Here is a 23,190-nt window from a genome sequence, read left to right on the forward strand (position 1 = left end):
GGATTGCCTCTAAAGTCATTCCGTTATGGTCCGTGGTAACGGAATCCATAACGCAGTTCAGTAAAAACCACAACACGAACCCGCCCACTAACTTCAAAATATGAAATTCGATCATCCCTAATATGATATCTAAAAAAATGGTGAGTAGCAGAGGCCGGGTGGATATGTCATGTAATGATGCCACTAGCTGTTAGTCATCATGTGGTTCTCATTCAGGTTACAAGTTTACTTCAAATATTCTAAATGTCCGAAGGTGACAACTAATGGTATCGATTACGTAAAGCTAAAGAAAGTGAAGTCTTGTGTCTCGAAAACTGTATCATGATAATTTTTTTACGTTATGTACAGTAACTACCCACACACATGAATGGTTTTAATAAACAGTAAGTTAAAGGGGTTATCCTAGAAAAGATAATGACCTATGTTCAGGATAGGTCATCATTATCACATCGGCTGCGTTCTGAGTCCCATCGATCAGCTGTTTCAGGGAGCCGTTGCCCACACCGGATCTCTGGTGAGCAATGCAGGCTCCCAAGCAAAGCGTTATACATAGACCTGAAGGGGGCTGAGCTGCAACTAGGCCACATGACCGATGTACGATGACGTCGCTGGCTTAGGAAGAGGCTGCCATGCTCTTGGAATGCCTGGCCTCTTCTAACAACAGGTCAGACCCCTGCGGATGTGATATTGATGACCTATCCTGACGATAGGTCCTCAATATCTTTTCCCAGATAAACCCTTTAAAGTGGTTCTTGAAGTGTGTGCTACCTGTGGAGGGACTGCCAGAACTGGTGGAGGGCTCTTCCACTTAGGCCCCAACTGGATGTGTTCCTCAGTCATGTGAGCGCAGCCAAGAAGGCTGAATTGGAGGCATGATAGAGGGGTAAGTAGCAGACTACTTCCCTTCACAGGCCAAGACAGCAAGGTTTTCAAGAAAGCCTAAAGAACTCCTTGAAACATCATATCCACAGAGAAAAAAATGACTTCCTTTCTGTCACAAATACTCCTTTCTGACAGCAAATGCTGGTGGTTTTAGTCCTGCACCAGTGAAACAGCCACAGGTTGGTTAGATGGTAGAGGGGAATGGCAGAAAAGTAGTTACAGAACTAATCTGGGTTTATTTTCTATTTATCTAATACAAGGAGCAAAGAATAAAGATAAAAAGCCATACAAAGTATTTTATTTTAGCTTGTACATAATTTGTTATATTTCTTACATTCGATTCCCAACCTGCATGCCACAGAGAAAATATAAAGTAAAAAGAGGATCTGCAAGCCCCATGGACATCACAGAGTAAAAAAAACAAAACCCCAAAAAACCTAAAATAACTCATTGGGACTCATAAATGGAGAAGCTGTCCATCCAAACAGGTCATTGAAAATGGGAACCTGGGATGTGTCTGGCTTCCATTAAAAACACAAACTCCACCTATTGATTCACTAGCTTGACCTTGTATAAGATCTTGTAAAGATATAAATGGTAATAATTTGTGCGTATTGGAAAATGTAATCTATCTGAGCTGGCATTCATTTCATTTACTTATGACATCATACAACATACTAGGAATTCCAAAATTTTTAAGACAACATTTAGCTTGTATGTAATTAACATGATAAGTGGCCATTGTTGTGCTTTTATATCTGTACTATTTGGCATAAGGATATTTCTTATTTTGTCCCAGAGAAGCTTTAAGCAGCTGCTGAGTTGACGGCCATTGCAGTGTGAAGGTAGCCATAAAGCAATATATATCATAACTTCTACGAACAATCATACAAGCAAAGGCAGAAACTGAAATAGAAATCTGGTTTTGTAACATCCAGTATCGATAGTACATTGTGTTAGGGCTTTCTCTAGAAGTTTTCAAATTCGCAGTCAAAATCTGTCATTCGACAAACGATATATTTCCATTGACGATCCCTAGAAGATAGTATTTATGGATGAAAAGTTAATTTACAGAAGACTTATCAAAAGTAACAGAAATATATTTATAATACAAATCTAATTGAAATAATCTCAATTATTGATAATCCATTCCCTTAAAGGGGTTGGCCACTTTCTGGTTACTGGTGACCAAGGTGTTTGTAAGATGATTACATGGCACTTACTAATATAGGCTTTGTTGAAATTCTGCACCATTTTCTATATTTTATAATGTATGCCCCCTGTTTACAAAGTCTTTTCTGCTTTACACACAGAGGTCTTGTCCATAAGATGGCCGCTGATGGAGGGTCATGTGACCAGGCAAATCATCTCCATGTGATGTCTCCTCCATTCCGATACCCTGCACCTGCCATCTATACTTGTACTGTTGGGAGCTTAGTGAAGGTGTAGTGTATTTGGACAGAGGAGACATCACACAGAGGTGATTTTCCTGATCACATGACCCTCCATCAGCGGCCATCTTATGGACAAGACCTCTATGTGAACAAATGATTTTGTAAACAAGAGAACATATCTTATGAAATTTAGAAAATGTCATATAATCATCTTACAAATACATTGCTCAACGATAATCAGAAAGTGGTCAACCCCTTTAAGGAGCCATTCACATGGCATTCTTTGCAGGCTGATTTCGGCTCAGACTCCATGCCAAAAAAAAAAAAAACAGGCAGTGGTGCGGAAACTGCCTCCTATTACCTTTAAAGAGACACCGCCCCGCCATTCATGTGGTCGCAGTTTATTGCCAAAACTGCACCAATAAGGGTCCATTCATACATCCGTAAGTGTTTTGCGGATCCGCAAAACACGGACAGCAGCAATGTGCGTTCCCGGTTTTGCGGATCCGCAAAACACGGACACCAGCAATGTGCGTTCCGCATTTTGCAGACCGCTCATCGCCGGCACTATAATAGAAAATCCCTTATCTTGTCTGCAATTACGGACAAGAATAGGACATGTTCACATAGTGCGGCCCCATAAAAATGAATGGGTCCGCAATTCCGTTCCGCAAACGCAAATGAAGCCTAAAGGACATGTCCTTTCTTGGCCTCTCAATGAAAACAGTGTCAGTGCTGCCGCCCAGAGGCTTTTTGTTGCTGAATCCGTGCCACATTCAGCCTGTATAAAATGCTGCTTGGGTGGCCCCTTAGAGTTTAGGAAACGGCCATTAAAAGCCCTTACCAGTAATATGTTTGGAGCGATACATAATCTTAAAGGGGTTGCCCAGCCACTTAAAATAAAAAAAACCAGAATGGTGTAAAATAATAAAAATTATCCTTACCTAACCAATTACAGGCCACATCCGTGATCCACTAAATCCTGTGGTTGGCTGCAGTGGTCACAAATCTGTGTCGAGAAGGACCAGAAAGTGGCGCGGATCATTAAATGGGTTTACTGTGCTGTCGAAAAAATCACCCACCTGCCACTTTGTTCCTGTGCCAAGGGCATGATCCATGCTCCTTCCAGTCCCCGGGGTCTCATGTGCTGCTGAGGCCAATCACTTGCCTCAGCGGTGACATGTCACCTAGCGGCATGTGAATGGCCTCAGAGACGCACGTGATCCTGTCCAGAAGTTTACAGGCCCTCAGCACTGTAAGGATAAGGTGAGGAGCAGGTGACTGTATTTTTTTGTCAGCAGATTTGTACAGTAGCTATGAAGCTGGCTGACCTGTTCCATGTGTACTTAGCAGCTGAAGACATCTGTGCTGGTCCTGTGTTCATATGTGACTGTATTGTAATCTATGTTAATGAGCCTCTAGGAGCAATGGGGGTGTTGCAGTTACACCTAGAGGCTCTGCTCTATCGGTAACTGCTGCGTCCTCTCCACTTTGATTGACAGGACAAGGTATGATCCCATTTTCAGTGCCTAGTCATGCCAAAGCAAAGTGCAGAAGGCCGGGCAGTTGCAGAGAGAGCACAGCATCTAGGTGTAACGGCAATGTCCCTGTTGTTCCTAGAGTCTCATTTGCACATATTAAAACATAATTTTTCTTAGCAATGCGGGCACATATGAACATAGGGCCAACACAGATGCCTTCACCTGCCAAGCGCACATGTAACAGGTCAGTCAGTGTCATAGGTAGTGATGAGCGGCAGGGGCAATATTCGAGTTTGCGATATTTCGCAAATATTTAGGCGAAATATGTGCAAATTCACATTTTAGCAGGTCTGACTACATATTACTGATTGGTGCACTAAGTATTGTTGTGACATCACAGCACTATGTCTGTAGCATGTATGTATGGACAGCAGAACCCATCACACTACCTAACACCCTGCACTGGAACCAGCTACACTATATAACCTACACTGACTATCTCCCACTATCTGTATTATATATAAGCTAACTAACTATCTAATGTAATGAGTGGAAAGCACGGAGCACAGCGATGACACTGCTGTCCCTCTCAGATCTGCAAAATACTGCATACAAGGGCTGCTGGGGAGGTTCTTATTTAGTAAGGGGTGGGCAACTTTCCTATTGGTTGCTAGGGATGTTGCTAAGCTCTGACAAAGACATTGCAGCCTTCTCATTGGCCCACAAGCAAATCTAGAATTGTCATTAAAACGAACATATAGCACTATATTCAAAATCTTCGGGAATTCTCAAAGTGGCGATATTCGCAATTAAAATTCTCGATTCGAATATTCGCGCCCAACACTATTCATAGGTACAAATCTGCCGACAGATGCTCTTTAAAAAGGGGTATAAAGCTGGACAACCCCTCTAAGGCATTACTTCTTTCATTTTACACCATTTGGAGCATTTTTTCAAAGATGCCGGATAACCTCTTTGAGTGCAATATAGCAGATACAATATTGATAAACCTGACATGACTATGGTATTGTCGACTGGCTCTCTCCTCCTAGCTGCCACCACCCCCCCAACTTCCCTTAATCCCAAGAAAGACACAACCCAAATGTGGATTTAGTTGGCCACAGCAGCCATTTTATTAACAAAAACAACATAAATACCATAAATAACATATAACACCAACAAAGGGTTTCTTTCCTTAAGGCCCCTCAACAACCCCAAAACATTCCTAAACAGGGAGGGTCCTTGGAGCCCCAAAACTAAATTACCTCTAGCTGTATAGCCGCCAGCTCAGACACAGAACTGTGCAAACCTGAGCTACACGTGAGCAGATTCCCGCCATCTCATTCTTCCGATTCCAAGGCCTGAGGCCTCTTGGCTCCCTCCCCACCACTTCAGAGCCACCATTCCACCAAATCCAAGGACCCCCCAACCGCCACAATGCAAGGTGTGAACCCTCACCTCCTTGCCTCCCGCCACACCCGAAGCGCCATCTCAATCCCATCCTGCAGCACTGAGCACCACAAATCGATGCCCACTGCATTAAGATGCACTCTGTCCGCCCGCGAAAAAGCCCCCTCCCCATCCTCGAACTCCCTGTGCCGCACTGCCACTCCCCCATTCCTGACCAAAAACTAGCAATGTGCGTTCCCGGTTTTGCGGATCCGCAAAACACGGACACCAGCAATGTGCGTTCTGCATTTTGCGGACCACACATCACCGGCACTATAATAGAAAATGCCTAATCTTGTCTGCAATTACGGACAAGAATAGGACATGGTCGCCTCTATCAAGTGGGGACCTACTCTAACTTTGGCGCAGCACTGTGCAGCGACCATCGTGCCCCCACACCGCTCCAGCAGGCAGGCTGCTGCACAGTGAAGGCGCTGTGTGGCTGCTGGGTCCCATTGCCTGCTGGAGCGGGGTGGGGCACGATGGTCGCCGCACAGTGCCGCGCCAAAGTTAGAGTAGGTCCTCACTTGATAGAGGCGACCTTGTCGTGGTAAGTGGGCCTATGCTCTTTGATCAAACTGTATACTAATGCCTCCTAATAGTGCACAGCAATAGATTGTTAATAGTGCTGTATAGCCATGTCTTATCATGCTGATATTTAATAAGTTTGGTACATCAAAAGCATAGTTGTTGCCATTTCTTTACTTAAGAGACAGGATAACCGGATTAAGTTGCTTCTGAACTTATCTTGTGGATTACAGCAGATCTCTGATGGAGGACAAAATTTACACAGACACCATGCTTTTGTTTCCTCAGGAACACACACTGCTGCTTACTGTGCAGCCTCTTTTTTCTTTTTTTTTTCTCTGTGTGTACAACTTTATTTAAACACTTTCTGGTTAACAAACAGACAACATATTCATATGACTGTAGATCAATAGATAAGCTGTATAAGGGCATATAAAGAAAATGTCATATATCTTAACAATAGTAATGAGGATGTGCGATTTAGATTCTTTCTCATATTGAACATAGCCCAGCCAGCATATCACCGCCTCACATCTCCAAAACCCCAACTGCCTGCCGTCTGGCTGGACCGCTGCGCATAAAGCCCCCCAAAGCACCCAAAACCCCCCCAAAATACAAAATACTCAGACCCCGTTAAGGTCCAGCCGTATGTATGAACAAAAACAGATTTCCAACGCCCGATGCAACGGATCACCTGGTCCCCCAGACCCCTCTTCGCTGCCTCCGTGACGGCCCCAATCTGAAACTAATTTGCCCCCCAAAAAGCAACGGATCCAGCTCCAAACCCCCCAAACAAACCCAAAAAAACGAAATAAATTTAAAAGCGACAGAAACGTCCCGTCTTCATGTATCAACAACGGCTGACCTAAAACCCCCTGTAAACCAAAATCCCAGAGACACCTCACCGGGCAAGTGTCCGACCCCCGGACCTCAAACAAAACCACCCTGCAACCCCTGCCCAACTGGTCCGTCTTTGACCTGCGGATAACAAACGCCTCCCTATCCTGATATAGGTCTAGGTTCTCTCTACGCTATCCCCCAGCCCGGACCCTGCTGGGGCTAACCAATTCGCCCAACCGCAAAGCCCCAAAAAAAGCAAAAGAAAAGGCCAAATTAAACAATCACACTTCTGCTGCAGACATGCAAACCAGGCATAACCGTGCAAACAATTGGCCCAAAAGCTGAAACAAAACCGTCCGTCGAATGTCCGATGCCGTGCTCCGCCGGCTCCAACCCTTCAAAGCCTGCAACACCAAAAATGACTTTGACACATCCCGCATGCCTCTACACCTACACCCAAAAGCCACCCCCGCCATCAAACACGTGATACGAGACACCGACCATCCTTCCTCCCTACAATGCCCCAACAGCAACAAGACCTCATCCCCTAACCCCTCCCCCCTTAAACGCTGCTTCCAAGACTCCCCAAAAACCCACGCCCTCTCATAGGCAGCCCATGTACCGCCAATGACCCCCGCAACAAATCCTCTACAGACCGAATGGCAGATTCCACAACTCCATCGGGCATATCATTCTCTGCTCGTCCACCTCCGGTGCCAGCTCCCAAAAGCAATCCCACTGCAAACGAGATAAAGCATCCGCGATTGAATTGCTGACCCCAGGCACATGAGAAGCCACAATCCACACATTCAACGACAAACAAACTTATATCAAATGCTGTAAAATCCGAACGACCAGAGGGGAAGAGGCCGACAAGCGATTAATGGCTTCCACCAGCACCAAGTTATCGCAATGGAAACGCACTTTCCGATTCTTGAAGGATGCGCTGACACCGCCACCACTATCGGGAAAAGTTCTAGCAGAGCCATATTCTTCACCCAGCCTTCCGCCTTCTATTGTTCAGGCCCCACCCCCGCACAACAATGCCCTTGAAAATAAGCCCCAAATCCAATGCCCCCAGCCGCATCCGTAAACAATTTTAAATCCGCAGCAACCACCGTGTCCGCCATCCACAACAACTTACCATTGTAATGATCCAAAAAGGATTCCCAGACCCGCAAATCCCCTCGCAGCTCCATACCTAGCCGAATAAAGTGATGCAGAGCCAGGGCTGTTGCTGTCGCCTGCGCCAACCGCCGCCAAAAAATCCTGCCCATGGGCATGATATGGCACGCAAAATTCAGTTTTCCCAAAAGTGATTGCAAGTCCCTCAGCTGTATCTTCCGCATGCCACTAGCAGCAGATACCACCCTCTGCAAATACTCTAACTTATCAACCGGCAACCTGCACTCCATTGCAACCGTATCGATGACAATACCCAGGAAACTTAAAGCCGTAGTTGGCCTTTCCGTCTTATGCCCAGCCAGCGGTACCCCAAACTGTCTCGCCATCGCTTCGAAAGAGTGCAGCATAACCGATCATCCGTTCGAGCCCGGCGGCCCAATAAACTGAAAATCATCCAAATAATGGATGATGACCGCTACCCCAACCAATCCCATGCCACGCATTCCAAAAACGTGCTGAACTTCTCAAAATATGAGCATGAAATTAAGCAACCCATGGGCAGACATTGATCCACAAAAAAAACTCGTCCCAACAACAGCCCAACAGATGCTGACAGTCAGGATGCATCGGCACCAACCGGAATGCTGACTCAATATCAACCTTTGCCAGTAATGCCCCCTGACCGTATCTGCAAACCCAACGAACCGCCTCGTCAAATTACGTATAAACTACTGAACACAACTCAGGCGCAATCCCATCATTAACCGAATCCCCTTTGGGAAACGATAGATGATGAATCAGCCAAAATCTTCTGGGATCCTTTTTTGGAACCACCCCTAAACCTCAAATCCAGCATCGGAGGACCTGCAAACGGGCCTGCCATGCGCCCCAACTCAACTTTGTTCTGCAACTTATCTGAGACTATACCTGGAAAATCCAACGCCGAACGCAAATTCTTCCCCACCCCCACCGAACTTCTCCCTTCAACAAACGGGATCCGAAAACCCTCCCGGAAGCCCGCCCTCAAAAACTCTGCTGCAACCTGGTCCTTATACTTATTTAGGAAGGGCTCCATACCGATTAACTGAACGGGCGTCCATCGCTTTTCCCAGCGCGTCCTCCCCGCCCTTCCCTTTTCTGCTCCGGAAACACAGAGCGGCTCCATGATTCCCCCCGCAAGATTAGCACTCATGCTTAAACTTGCACTTGTCTGACTGTACGGAACCCCCGGCCCCCGTGAAAGGACTGCCCTGCCCTAAACGGAGCTGTCACCCGTTACTACAGCACTATATCCTTGTGGTCCCACCTGATACTAGGACGCACCACCTTGCGCTGACGAAACTGCTCGTCATAACGCAACCAAGCAAGCCCCCGTAAACCCCATACGCCTCCCCAATAGCGTCTATATAACAAAAAAAGGCGGAACAATTCTGTGGCGCCTTTTCCCTTATAACACTGGCCAGGATCACAAAGGCCTGCAACCAATTTGAGAACGTACGCAGAATCAGACGATAACGCCGCTTATCCTCATCCTCCTTTTTCTTATCTTCTGTCCCTTCTCTATCCAGCTTTGTCCCTTCTCTATAAAGCTCTCCAAAGGGAGTAGGGAAAAAATATCCACGTACTCCCCTTTCCAAATCTTATCCCGCACCTCTTGCTTTAAAGGGTCCTTCAAAGCTAACATACACCTCGCCCTTTGCCGGGTCGTCCAAACGCGGTACATCCCCATCCTTATTAATATCTACTCCCCCGTCCTTATCACCTCCCGACTCCGCTGACGTCCTTCCAGCCCCGCCGCCACCACTACTACCGCCGCTTGCAGTCATCCCCCCTGACCGGAGCTTCCCTCCCTTAAGACACCCCATGCCGCCAATGGCGACCACGCGGTCGACCCAGGTGCCAATAAACCCTGCACCAACTCCCGTAACCCAGCCCAAAGCTACCTTAACCCCCCACTGGCCTCTGCCCCTGGGGTCCCCCCCTCCCCTAGGGTGCCCATCATATTTGACAACGCCAAGGGGTTACCCCCTTACGACTCACCTGGCTGCACAGATGCTGTGACTCCGCCAGAAGGAACGCGAGCTTGAGGGTGTTGTGTGCAGTCGCCTTCCTGTCCTGAGATCCTCAGGAAATCCTCTGCAGAGATTTATTCTCCTGTAGCCCGGGCGCATAGTTCCACTGCCGTACCACTAGATGTCGCCAAAGCTCCAGAAGACAGGGAGCCAGCCCTGTGCTGCTCAGCCTGGGAAGAAGATGCAGAGCCTCCATCTTGGCCATGCCATACCTGCTGCTCACCCCTGTCATCTCTCCCTCGCTGGGCAACGGAACCTCTGCCTAGAGGTCCTGCCGCACCTGGTCCTGCTCCCCTACCGCCCACCTCTACTGGAGAAGAAGAAGAAGGGGATCCTCTCCCCAGGCCTGGGTCCCGCCATGCTGCTGGATTCCTCCTGGCCCGTGCCCGCCTGGAACTAACCTGCCCCACTACAGCACAAACTGGAGGGTCCCTGGAGGGGCTCCTCACTCTGCGCCGGACCCTCTGGGTCACCTCCGAGCTCAGGCGCGCCGGAGGCCTGGTCCTCCATGGCCTTTTTCCTGGGGGCACTTCAGCAGCAGCACCACCCGACTGTTCAGGAGCCGCTCGGAGCTACGCCAGCATTGCCTCCACCTTGGACATGGTAAGTAGGCTCTGGGGCACACAGCCACTGTATTTTTCTTTTTCTTCTTTTTTAAAATAGGGGGGGCGGGGGGGTCCCTTTACTGTGCCCAGTAAAAATGTCCCTTTCCCGCCTTTGGTCCCCCCTCCTACCATCCACTCCCCTCCCAGCACTGTCCTGAATGCCTTACCTGCCATTTTCTCCCCACTCCTTCCAAACCTAGTCATGCAGGCCTCCCCCAGGCTTTCAGCCCAGGTAGTAGACAAAACAAAATATGGCCAAATACCCACCTTTTCATGTACTTATTATAGCAAAAATGACTATTTTTAAATAGTAAAATCTTATTTATGAAAAATAGCACAGGACGATTGAGACTACATGTAGTATCAAAATTCTGTCACTGTTTATAAAGGGATACTCTGCTGCCATTATTGCTTACTGGGGTAATTATACTGGCATACTGTATGATGGGGTACTGTGATGGCAGTGTTTTGGGGCGTACCCTGATGGCAGTGTTAGTGCGGTTTACACTTATGGCATGTCCTCGAGGCACATTTTCCATTGTTACATTAGAAAAAAAAAACTTTTTATGCTGCATTTTTCATGCCTTCCTGAAAGTCTTTGGTCAAACATAAAATGCGGTGTTGTAACTAGAGCCATACTTGATAAGATGGTCCTTTCGATGACATCCACTTCATAGCCATACTATTGATCATATGATTGCATGTTAAAGTCCCCTAAGGGGACTAAAAAGTACAGTTAAAAATAGATTTAACATTTAGGCAATACAAATTTTGATGCATGGTGAATGCTGTAATGAAATGGCCAATTAGCAGTTTTTTAAATCACCTTAAATAAAAACGTAACCAAAATACATATGCCCTAAAACAGTACCAACAAAAACTACAGCTCGTCCTGCAAAAACAAGCCTGTAGGCTGAAATATCAAAATGTTATCTGTGTCAGAAAATGACAATACAAAGAAAAATGATTTTATCTTTTTTTTGTAAAACATAAAAAGCATATATGAATTTGGTACCATAATCATATTGACCCACAGAATAGGGTCTTTATGTTATTTTTAGCACGCAGTGAACACCATGAAAACAAAACCCCCAAAAAGCATTGGCAGAATTGCATTTTTTCCAATTGCACCCCACAAAGAATTTTATTGCCATTTTTCAATACATGATTGGATAAAACAGAAAGTTAAAAAAAAATTATGGCTCCTGGAAAGTCGAGGAGGAAAAAAAATGAAATGAAAATGGGCTGGGTCCTGAAGGGATTAAATTTTTAAGGCTAGGCAAAAAATAAAATAAATTGACGATGACTTGAAACTTCTTTTGGAGTATTTTATGTTTAAAGCACTTCCTATGGACAGTGACTGAATGAAACTAACCTATCCACTCCAGAGAAGGTTGTGGTTGCTCCTCTTATGTAATAGCCATAGGAATATAGAACCATGTCCACGTCATCGCCATAATGTCCAGGATATTCTTGTGTCAACCTGTTTTGGTAGAAATGAAGACCAATAGAAAGATTAAATTTCCACTAGAAAAAATAGAAATGTGTACAATTGTTTCCTATGATGCCTTTCAGAACAATCCCTGCAAAAGAGAGAACTCTAATGCAAAAGCTTAAGAATGTTTCCGAGTCTCGGTTATGCGATTAGCTCCTTTTTTGGGTACATAATTAGACAAGAGAACACATTTTACATGTATGACTGTAACTGAATGATGTATAAATGAACCTTAGGTGAAGTTTTTTCCGGACTGATAGAGGTTATGCGCTTTCCTAGTATACTTTGAGGCTAATTTATGAAGCTTAAAGAAAACTTTTCACAGCAGATTTCATTCTATATTACACTCAAGAAAACTCATACAGTGGCATGCAAAAGTTTGGGCACCCCTGGTCAAAATGACTGCAAGTTGCAGATGAAATGATCTCTACAAGTCATAAAGTTAAAGCTGACATATTCCCTTTGTATTTTAAGCTAAAACATTCTGGGTTGTACCTTGTTTTATTTCACAGGCGGGCTCATCGGGGGGCTGGGAGCCTCCCTTGGATCTGGAATTCCCTGTGATGGCTCCCCTGCTCGCCAGCGTCCTAGAAATGTTAAATCTGGGGGCAATTACTCAAGTTCCCCCCTCTCAAGAGAAGGAGGGTTTCTACTCCACTCTGTTCTCAGTAGCCAAACCGGACGGGTCATTCAGGATAATAAATCTAATAAATTCAGGATAATAAATCTAAAGGGACTAAACAAGAACATCCTACACAGGAAATTCAAGATGGAGTCTCTGGCGTCCACAATCCCGTTAATAAGATAGAACGCGTTAATGTGCACAGTAGATCTAAAGGACACATATTACCATGTATCAGACAGCAATCTCAAAAATTCAAAAGATTCGCGCTAAGAGACAGTACAGGGAAGGTCTGTCATTTCAAGTTCTCAACCCTCCTCTTCAGTATTTTCACGGCCCCCAGGGTTTTTACAAAATTGTCGTAGAGATGGTAGCTCATCTAAGGAGCCAAGATCTAATAATAATACCTTACTTAGATGACTTTCGGGATGGAAAGAGACCTAAAGTCCTTCCTAGCCTTACTGAAAGATCTAGGATGGATTGTAAATCTAAAAAAATCATGCCTTCTTCCCAAACAAATATAAAATTATTGGGAATTCTCCTGGATTAGCAAATACAGTCCTCATTCCTTCCAGAAGAAAAGACAGTGGACCTAAGAGGGAAGGTCCAACGTTTCCAGAAAATAAATTCATGCTCCATCACAGAGGCGATGAGATTTCTAGTTGTGTTTGCATAGCGTCGGTTCCCTGGCTTCAGTTCCACTTCAGGACCCTCCAGCTATGGTTACTGAGGTGTTGGGACAGGAGACAGACTTCCTTAGACAGGAAGGTCGTGATCCCACAACATGTAAAGTCATCACTCACATGGTGGACCCAGTCACAAAATCTAGTAAAAGGAGTGGCTTGGCAGAAGACCCCGTTTGCTCAGATTCAAACAGATGCCAGCAAAACAGGCTGGGGAGCAAACATAGAAGGGAAGTTCTTTCAAGGTCTTTGGCCGGAACCCTTTCAGATCACTTGTCAAACTACTGAGAATTAAGAGCTGTATGGGAGATAATAAAAGCCGCATCGGATATCATAAAGGGCCATCACGTAAAAATCTTATCCGACAATGTAACAACGGTATCTTACTTAAGGCAACAAGGGAGAACAAGATCAAAACAACTAATGAATCTGTCAGGGAAAATATTTTTATGGGCCGAAGGAAACCTAAAATCTGTATCGGCAGTGCATCTAAGGTTACCAGAATCAGGTGGTGGATGTTTTGAGCCTAAAAACCCTAGACCAGGGCGAATGGTCACTAAATCCAGAAATATTCAACCTGGTAAAAGAGAGATGGGGCTCTCCGGTCATAGATCTGTTTGCTTTAAGGTTAAATGCAAAAGTGAAGAAATTCTGCTCCCTAAACCCAAGAGACAACCCTTGGGCCGTAAATGCTTTCTCCATGACTTGGAACTGGACTCTGGCTTACGCATTTCCCCCCCGGTCCAACTAATTCCAAAAGTTATCCAGAAGATTATCAACGACGGACCAAACCTTATTCTAATAACTCCATTTTGGCCAAAACGAAGTTGGTTCTCGATTCTCAAAATTCTAGCGTCGGATCTGTGGGTACTTCCTCCCAAAATAGACATCTTGACTCAAGGTCCAGTAATGCACCCACGTCCAGAATTCTTCAGGTTGACAACCTGGATCCTGAGTCGGAAATCTTAAAGAGACAGGGGTTGTCAGACAGGGTCACTCTTAAAGCCAGTAGGAAAAAAGTGACTTCTGCAATTTATCTAAAAATCGGGAAACTGATCTGCTCCTGGTGAGGACAGGATGAGATAAATCAATTAGCTCCAAACATACAGAAAATTCTAGATTTTCTGCAACAAAAGTTAGATTTAGGCCTCCATTCTTCAACCTTGAAGGTGCAGGTTGCAGCCCTAAGTCTCTTCTTCGACTCATATTTAGCTGAGCACAGGTGGATTAGGAGATTTTTCAGGGCAGTGCGCCGATTAAGACTTTTTGTTAGACCTAGAATCCCAACCTGGGATTTAAACAAAGTACTAAAGGGTCTAACAAAAAGTCCTTTTGAACCTTTAAAGCAGGCATGCTCAACCTGCGGCCCTCCAGCTCTTGCAAAACTACAATTCCCAGTAATTTTACAACAGCTGGAGGGCCGCAGGTTGAGTATGCCTGCTTTAGAGGAAGCGTCAGTTAAAATGCTCTCATCCAAGACAGCTTTCCTTATAGCAATTACGTCGGCTAGGAGAATAGGGGAAATTCAAGCCATATCAGACATCCGCATTTAACTATCACGGATGATAGGGTAATTCTTAAACCAGATCCAGGATTTCTTCCAAAGATAGTTTCTGAATTCCATAGGAACCAGGAAATAGTGCTGCTATCATTCTGAAATAATCCAAAAAACATAAGAAAAGAGGAATTAAATTCCTTTGATGTCAGATGAGTTGTGCTGAGGTATCTGGAAGTATCTAAAGAGTTTAGGAAGGTTGACAATCTGTTAGTTCAGTTCAGAGGAAAAAATAAGGGGAAAGCGGCCTCTAGGGCCTCCATCACCAGGTGGGTAAAACAGACGATCTATGATAGTTACCGTATTCAAAATCTTCCTTGCCTTGTTAAAATTAAGGCCCATTCTACCAGGGCAGTATCTTCTTCCTACACAGAAAAAGCGTGTGCTTCATTGGACCAGATATGTAAGGCCACGACTTGGACCAACATTCATACCTTCATAGCATAAGCACTACAGACTTGACTTGTCAGGATCTTCAGAACTATCCTTTGGTAGGAAGGTCCTCCAAGCCATAGCCCCCCCTTAGTTAGGTAATCTGGTAGGTCTCCTATCTGCCGTCATGGTGGTGAAATGGGAAAAACTGAATTAGACTTACCGGTAATTTCTTTTCCATGAATCCACCACGACGGCACGGAATTCCCACCCAAAAAAGTATAGCGTACTTAATTATGTTAGTATGAAGGAATACTACAAAAAATTTTTTAATATATAATACATAGGTCTCTGCCATGTGTTGTGCTTAAATTGAATAGAAGAAATACAAAAAAAAAGCACATAAGGCTAAGGTGCATGGATACTATAGTAATCTGTTAAATACTGAAGAGGGTGGGGGCAATTTAATCTTTCTCTGTTTTCCGGCCACTACAGAGGTCAGGGGTCAATCTCCTATCTGCCATCGTGGTGGATTCATGGAAAAGGAATTACCGGTAAGTCTAATTCAGTTTTTTTATTTTCATTTTTTACATTTTCAAAATAACAAAAAATGAATAGGGCCTGAAGCAAAGCTTCAGGCATCCTGTATGTTTAATATATAGTAGCACCCCCCTTTGGCCAGTATCACAGCTTGTAAACTCTTTTTGTAGCCAGCCAAGAGTCTTTCAATTTCTGATTGAGGAATTTTCATCCATTCTTCCTTGCAAAAGTCTTCCAGGTCTGTAAGATCCCTGAGTCATCTTGCATGCACTGCTCTTTTGAGGTCTATCCACAGATTTGTTATGATGTTCAGATCAGGTGACTGTGAAGGCCATGATAAAACCTTCAGCTTATGCTTTTTGAAGTAGTCTATTGTGAATTTTGAGCAGTGTTTAGAATCATTATCTATTTATAGAAGCCATCCTCATTTCAATTTCAGATTTTTTACAGTTGGTGTTATATTTGCTACCAGAATTTGCTAGAATTTCATTGAGTCCATTCTTCCCTCTACCCATGAAATGTTCCCCGTGCCATTGGCTGCAACACAACCCCCAAAGCATGATTGATCCACCCACAGCTTAATGGTTAGAGAGCCAAAGAGGCCAAAAAGTTATATTTGAACCTTATCATTCCACAGGACTTATTTCCAAAATGCATCAGGCTTGTTTAGGTGTTCTTGTGCAAACTTCTGATGCTAAATTTTGTGGTAAGGCTGCAGTAGAGCTTTTCTTCTGATGACTCTTCCATGAAGGCCATATTTGTGCAGTTGTTGCTGAACAGTAGAACAATGTCCCACAACTCCTGAGTCTGCAAAATTTTACTGAAAGTTGTTTGTAGTCAAACAGAGGTTCTGAGAAGCTGTCTCTGAAATTTTTCTTGGTCTTCCAGATCTTCTTTTGACCTCCACTGTTCCTGTTAATGCACATTTCTTAATTACATTTCAAACTGAGGAAATGGTAACCTGAAAACGCTTTGCGATATTCTTACAGACTTCCCCTGCTTTGTGGGCCTCAACTATTTTCATTTTCAGAGTGTTAGGCAGCTGCTTAAAAGAACCCATGGCTGATATTTTTTGGGACAAGGTTAGAGGAGTCTGGGTATTTATAAAGCTTTGAAATTTGCATCACCAGGACTTTACTAATGATGATTGTGAACAAGCCTTAACCCTAACAGGCTATTTAAAGTCTGAGACCTCGGTCAAAGTTAAGTGTGCACTCAGATCTCCTTGGGTTACTATACTTTTGCAAGGTACTCCTTTCCTTTTTTAATCTAAAATTGTACAAAACCAAAATTATACATTGATATTGCTTAAAATGTTGAAAAGTGTGTTTCATCGTTAACTTTATTTCTTTTGAAGATCATTTCATCTTCAACTTGCTTAACTGTTCACAGTAACAGTAATTTTGACCAGGGTTGCCCAAACTTTTGCATGCCACTGTAGCTGTGCTGTGATTAGTTGCTATAATAAACAATAATAGTTTTTATTTCTCACAGTTTTCATAAATCTCCCCAAAGATGTTTCAATATCTGAACATTTTTAAAGTATCCACAATTAAGTGAATGGAACTATGCCGATCACAGAGTATGTCAGTACTCTCATCTGTCTCAGACTTCTGAATCATAGCTCTTTGCAACTATGTGACCAAGAATGTTTCCTTTCACTCACAGTAAGGGCTTAGACTACGGCTAACATGGCAATAATGGTCACACGACAGCTGTAGCGGCCAGGATTGCAGAGTAGTGACGATCCCATAGAAATAAGTCGGATCACAATGTGACCAAAATATTCAACACTACTGGATTTTTTGTCACTTGCACTACAATCCAGTTAATTTCTATGGGATCACCGCTTCTTTGCAATCTTGCCCGTGACAGCTGCCGCGTGACCAGTGTCGCTGTTTAGCCCTAGCCTTATTCACAAGTCAGTGATTCAAAGTGTGCTGTTTGTGTTCCCCAAATATAGCACACATATCCATTCATTTTAAAGTGTTTATTCACACAAACCTGTTTTTCCACTGACCAGAAAAACAGGGGAGACATGCATTACTTCGCTCCTTGGTGTAGATCAAACACCCATTGAAGAATTTTATTCCTTGAAGACGACTGATAGAACATGAATGACACGGTGGCTTTCACTAGGAGTTGCTTTGGAAATCCTGCCTTCAGCCTAGCAGTGCACATGGAATATGGATGACACATAGAGGCCAAAAAACTGACACATGGACCATCACGGAGATCTTCACAGATAAAACACTGCCATGTCACAGACATGACCATATGAATAAGGCCTAAGGCAGGGGTTACACGGCGACTTTGGCCATAACAAACACATGGTGCTCATTTAAGGATTGCAAAAATCCATCAGGTTTTAACTTCTTGTAACTGTTGAGTCGTGACAATTTGCAGGATACAACCTGAACCCTTTCACTATCACTATGCTGAACTGAATGGACAGATGTCTTTTTTCAGCCTTACAAACTATGTCATAATGTAGTTGTAATGCAGGAAGAACTACACTGCAGTCTTTAGCTGTGAGATGTGTGTCATGGCCAAAGTCTCTGTGTACCCATAGTGTAAGCAAAGATTTTGAAGGTGGTTAAGAACAGCAACAGAAAGTACTGCATCATTTTCCACTATATAAAAATTAAAATGCAAGTAGGGACTATAAAGATGGTACCTGCTCAGCTTCATAGCCAATGGGTACCTGCTGTTTTGCACAGCAGACACCTGGAGGAAGAGTCTATGATCAGAGATAATGCCAATCATGGATATTTAACCATCAGATGCTAGAGTAAATTGACATCTGAGCGGTCTTTTCCCCATAAAAAAAATTGAAACTTTTTTCAAAATATTAAAAGAATAAAAAAATTAAAATCACCCCCTTTCCCTATTTTAAAAATAAAAGTAAATAAATAATAAAAAAAATCACTAGCATCATCACATCACAAAACACCCTGATTATTAAAGTATAAAATTATTTAGCCCATATGAATGTCATAATGGAAAAAAAATCAAGATGGCCAAATCACTTTTTTGATCGCTTCACTTTGCAAAAAATGGAATCATTTTTATACACACTTCAAAATGGTATCAATAAATTACAGATCCCCCCACAAAAAAATTAACCCTGACGCGGCTCCGTAGACGTAAAAAGTCAGGTCAGAGTCAAAGAAAAAAAAAATTCAACTTTTTTTTTTTACAATTTTTTAAAGTATTAAAATACAAGAAAAAGAAAAACCAAGACTAAGACTTGATGTCGAAACGCATCAACTTGTTATGGCTCGTGTTCCTGTACTTTTAATGTAAGCCAAATAAAACTTGGATTTTAACAGCGGACGATCATGCTGGAGGATTTTTCTCCGTGCACGTCTCTTGCTAGAGATTATAAAAATGTGATGTCAATGACGTAAAAACTAAACCCGTAAAACTATGTTGGAATTGCGTTTTTTTTTTAATTCCCACCCCATGTGCAGTCTAAGTTCCGCACTACTAGCTTGAATGATCCTATAAACTCTATTTAACATGTTTAATTTTAATACAAACTTACCAGCAGCTATAAGAGCATCTTTTTTTGTAACGACAGCAGTAGAATTGCCATTCTCTATCCAAGACAGAATCAAAGTACTGACTGCTGAATCCCGCTACCAGTCCATTATTAGAACACGTCTGATACCTGTGAATGACAGCAGAGCAATAGTAAATACACACAGAGCTTCTTATTTCTGTATACATGTTTCTATATTTCAGAAACCATAGCATGCTGGGTGGGACACCGAGGCAACTGACAGCCACCCTTTTCCCGACAAGAAAACACTACATTTACATACAGCCACCACTAGGGGGAGGGGCTCAATGCAAAGAGATTAGGGATGAGCGAACCCGTGGAAGTGCGGGTTTGCTGGGTTCAGCCGAACTTCAGATCAAAGTTTGGGTTCAGTACCCAAACTTGACCCCGAACCCGGACCCCATTAAAGTCAATCGGGACCCGAACTTCACTTTATTATTTTCCGTTATAACATGGTTATAACGGGAAATAATAGCATTCTTAAGACAGAATGCTAAATAAAATGGCCATTGAGGGGTGAAAAATAATTTAAAAAACTTACCTCATCCACTTGATTGTGCAGCCGGTATCCTCTTCTTTCTTCTTTCTGCTGGACCTGCAAAAAGACCTGCAATGACATCACTGCAGGTCCTTCTATCTTTATTCAGCAGGACCTGCGATGACGTCACCGCGCTCACCACCTGGTAAACTCGGTGATGTCATCGCAGGTCCTGCAGAAAGAAGAGGATACCGGCTGCGCGATCAAGTGGATGAGGTGAGGTTTTTTGTATTATTTTTTAACCCCTCGATGGCCATTTTATTTAGCATTCTGTCTTAAGAATGCTATAAATTTTTGTTATAACCATGTTATAATGGAAAATAATAAAATCACCCGAACACCTAGCCCCAACACCGAACCGGAACTTCAGTAAAAAAAAGTCTGGGTTCGGGTCCGGGAAGCCGAACTTTGCAGTTCGGGTTCGGTCAACCCTAAAAAAGATTATTTCAGCTTCCATTCCAGTAAATGGTAATTGTATAAATTTCTATTCACTAATATCCCCCTAGTGGGTGCTTCAGGCAGTGTTTAAAAAGTCATTTAGAAGAGATAAGGAGCCCGTCTGCTCCCTGCCTGACGGAAGAGAGAGAAAATTCAGATCCTGCTAATAGAGCATTTCAGCTCTATACAGAGAAAATAACCATTATTTTAATAAAGACCAATAGAAAAAAGATTTTTACCTCATAATGAGTACAATGCAATAATAATAAAAAATTGCCCCCAAATGTGTACATAGCCTTTAAGCAAACATTTAAACATAGAAAATGCCACATATTAGTCGTAGCCAATGTTTCGGTCCCCCTGGACCTTGTTTACAGTACTCACAGCACTCCTGCTGTATTTTTGCTTGATTAAATAAAAGTTACGTAATTTTGAACCAAATTTTTAGCGCTCTTCTCACATGACATGCAGTTGCATCTCTACATGCCTGACGTCAAATCGGGTGAAAGAGTATGACTGGACAAGATGAATAGGTCATCAATATCACATCTGTAGGGGCCGACACCCTGCACCCCACTGACCAACTGTTTGCAGCAAAAATAAAGTAACATAGTGGACTAGCGAGAAGCAGAAAGCTCCATCCACTGTGCAGTGAATATGCCGAGTTACAGTCACAGCTCCCATTCAACTGATAGGTCATCAATCCCTAGAACTCATACAACCCCTTTAATTACATATCCTAAGCAGGATGGAGAAGCTTAGTGTAAAATCACAGTTTTATAATGTAACATGTATTTATTATATTATTGTAAAATGTTGATACACAAAGAAAAAAGTATAACAGGTAAAATAGAATTCTCCATTGGCGTCTGTTAGGGGTTCATTGGAATTGTTCAAAAATAATGTTGCAAATTTACTAATCCTAAAGATGGCGTTAACATAGTCCGTCTGTCTAAACCTCCACAAGATTTATCACAGGGGCTCAGGCTGGATGATAAATCTGGTGCGGGGATAAAGACTTTTGTCTAACTCTATACCAACTATTGGTTAGCTAACTTTGAGACTGAATTTTACACTAGAATTGTGGAGCAATTTAGAGGCAAAATGTTGCACCTTAAGCCGCGCCCCTCTCTGGTAAGCCACATACGCTATTTGGGTTAAGGGGGAAATGATTTATCTAAACCAAGTTGTGACAAATTGTGCCACTTTTAGTTCAGTTTAATCCAAAATCTAGGTGTACTCCCATTAGTTAATGTGGGCCTGTAACGGACAGTGGATATGGGCCCACTATGCCCACTAACCAATTTAACTTTGAGCTTTCAACCTTTAAGCCCTATACAGGGATCTGGTCTTCACTGCAGCGGATCCACCAGGCTTATACCTCTTGGAATAGTCCCACTGTAGTTGTTGGCTGATCCACAGGAGTCAGAGACATTGGTGAGTAGCACCAAAGGAATAGGCAACACCCACAGTTAGGAAACAGGCCAAAGTCAGGACAGCATGCCATAAATCCTTAGAAGTGATGATCGATAGGATGGGGAAGACTAAGGGTGCGCACTCTCCCCGGCTCTTAAAGGGCCAGTTGACGACCTTAGTCTTCCCTGTTCTATCACTGGTCACTTGTGACTATTTACGGCACCCTTCCACTCACCCTTGACCAAAAAGACCTAACGGAGCACAGGCCATGGCCTGCAACAGAGGAGGCCACATGGGCAGTGCGGCATGCTGCAGGTAGGAAGAGGAGGGCAAGCGGTCTGGACTGCTGGCATTGCAGAATTGAAAGCGAGGTTAGTTACAAAGAGGAGTGAGGCAGCGGTAGGCACGGGCCACCATTGTAGCAGCACTAATGTTCTTGTGTTTGGATATTGTTGTTACATGCTTGTTATTGCTCTCTTTAGTATTTTTTTATTCCATCTTAAAACATCCACCTTATGTATCGAATGCTGGGGTTACAAATGCTCAGTAGCTTAGCTCCATCATCTGAACTTTCTAGTACATGGGTGGTAGAGTGATCATCATAACAAGTATTTAACACTAATATCTAGACACAGGAGCATCGATCCGACTGGAAAATAGCTCAGGGGGAAAAGTTGTCATTTGTGTTTTTCTGGGAGCAACTGTGCTGTTATTTGCAGCAAATTTATAAAACTGTCACACAATTATGATAACTTGATTGTATCTTTAAATATGTCTAGAGATGTTTCTACTCACCTACTGGAATAAGATTGTGCAACATTTTAAAAAGACAGAAGTATCTAAAATCTGGCTATCTGGCAGCAATACCCACTTCCAAAAACTGACATGCATAGTGCAATTGATTCTAGTTCCAGTTGGTTAGTAAATATGTCCTGCAGCCAGAGGTCGCAGTAACGTCTGTACAAGCGCCATAGATGCCTGTATAAGCCATTTTACTCCCTAGAAAAAGTCTAAGGCGTACCAATACGCCTTAGACTTTTTCCTGCTTTTCATCAGTGTATGGCGCGCTGTGAACGGCACAGGCAGCGCAGCGATGCTGCCTGTGCCCACAGTAACCAATAGCAAAGCTGCTATGGCTAAAAACACGACATAGAACAAAACATGCAATGCAACAGCTCTCTGCAAACCAAATAAAGTACAAAAATGCATTATAATTGCTAGTGCTATGCTTATAAACTAGAGATGCTTGGCAAATACATTTTGAATTAAATTATTTGAGCCCGTCTGCCGGGCTCAAATAATTTTTTACAAAATGTATTTGCCAAGCATCTCTAATTTATAAGCATAGCATTAGCAATTATAATGCATTTTTGTACTTTATTTGGTTTGCAGAGAGCTGTTCCATTGTATGTTTTGTTCTAAATAGCAAAGCTCCAGACAACAAGGAGCTTTGCTATTAGTTACTTTAGGCGAGCGCAGGAGCGATACAGGTCCAGCATCAGGGGAAGCCGGTGGGCACTGGAAGGAGTAGGGGCCGGCTTCCAGGGGATGTTTGAATATGGAGTGCCTGGCGCGCTGCATAAGGATCCT

The 23,190-nt window shown here is 43.4% G+C and overlaps 1 protein-coding gene across 1 annotated transcript in view; it reads right to left on the minus strand.

Annotated features, from left to right (window-relative positions):
* Positions 1 to 1,163: 1,163 nt before the first annotated feature.
* DPT (dermatopontin) overlaps positions 1,164 to 23,190 on the minus strand; it is a 94,958-nt gene continuing 72,931 nt past the window's right edge. The window contains exons 2-4 of the mRNA XM_044283562.1: positions 19,191 to 19,316; positions 11,752 to 11,859; positions 1,164 to 1,917 (exon numbers count right to left, since the gene is read on the minus strand). Coding sequence (XP_044139497.1) covers positions 1,851 to 1,917; positions 11,752 to 11,859; positions 19,191 to 19,316 — 301 coding nt within the window. The 3' untranslated portion in view covers positions 1,164 to 1,850. The remainder of the gene's footprint in view (positions 1,918 to 11,751; positions 11,860 to 19,190; positions 19,317 to 23,190) is intronic.

Source organism: Bufo gargarizans, chromosome 3 (assembly GCF_014858855.1).
Source record: "Bufo gargarizans isolate SCDJY-AF-19 chromosome 3, ASM1485885v1, whole genome shotgun sequence".
Taxonomy (NCBI): domain Eukaryota; kingdom Metazoa; phylum Chordata; class Amphibia; order Anura; family Bufonidae; genus Bufo; species Bufo gargarizans.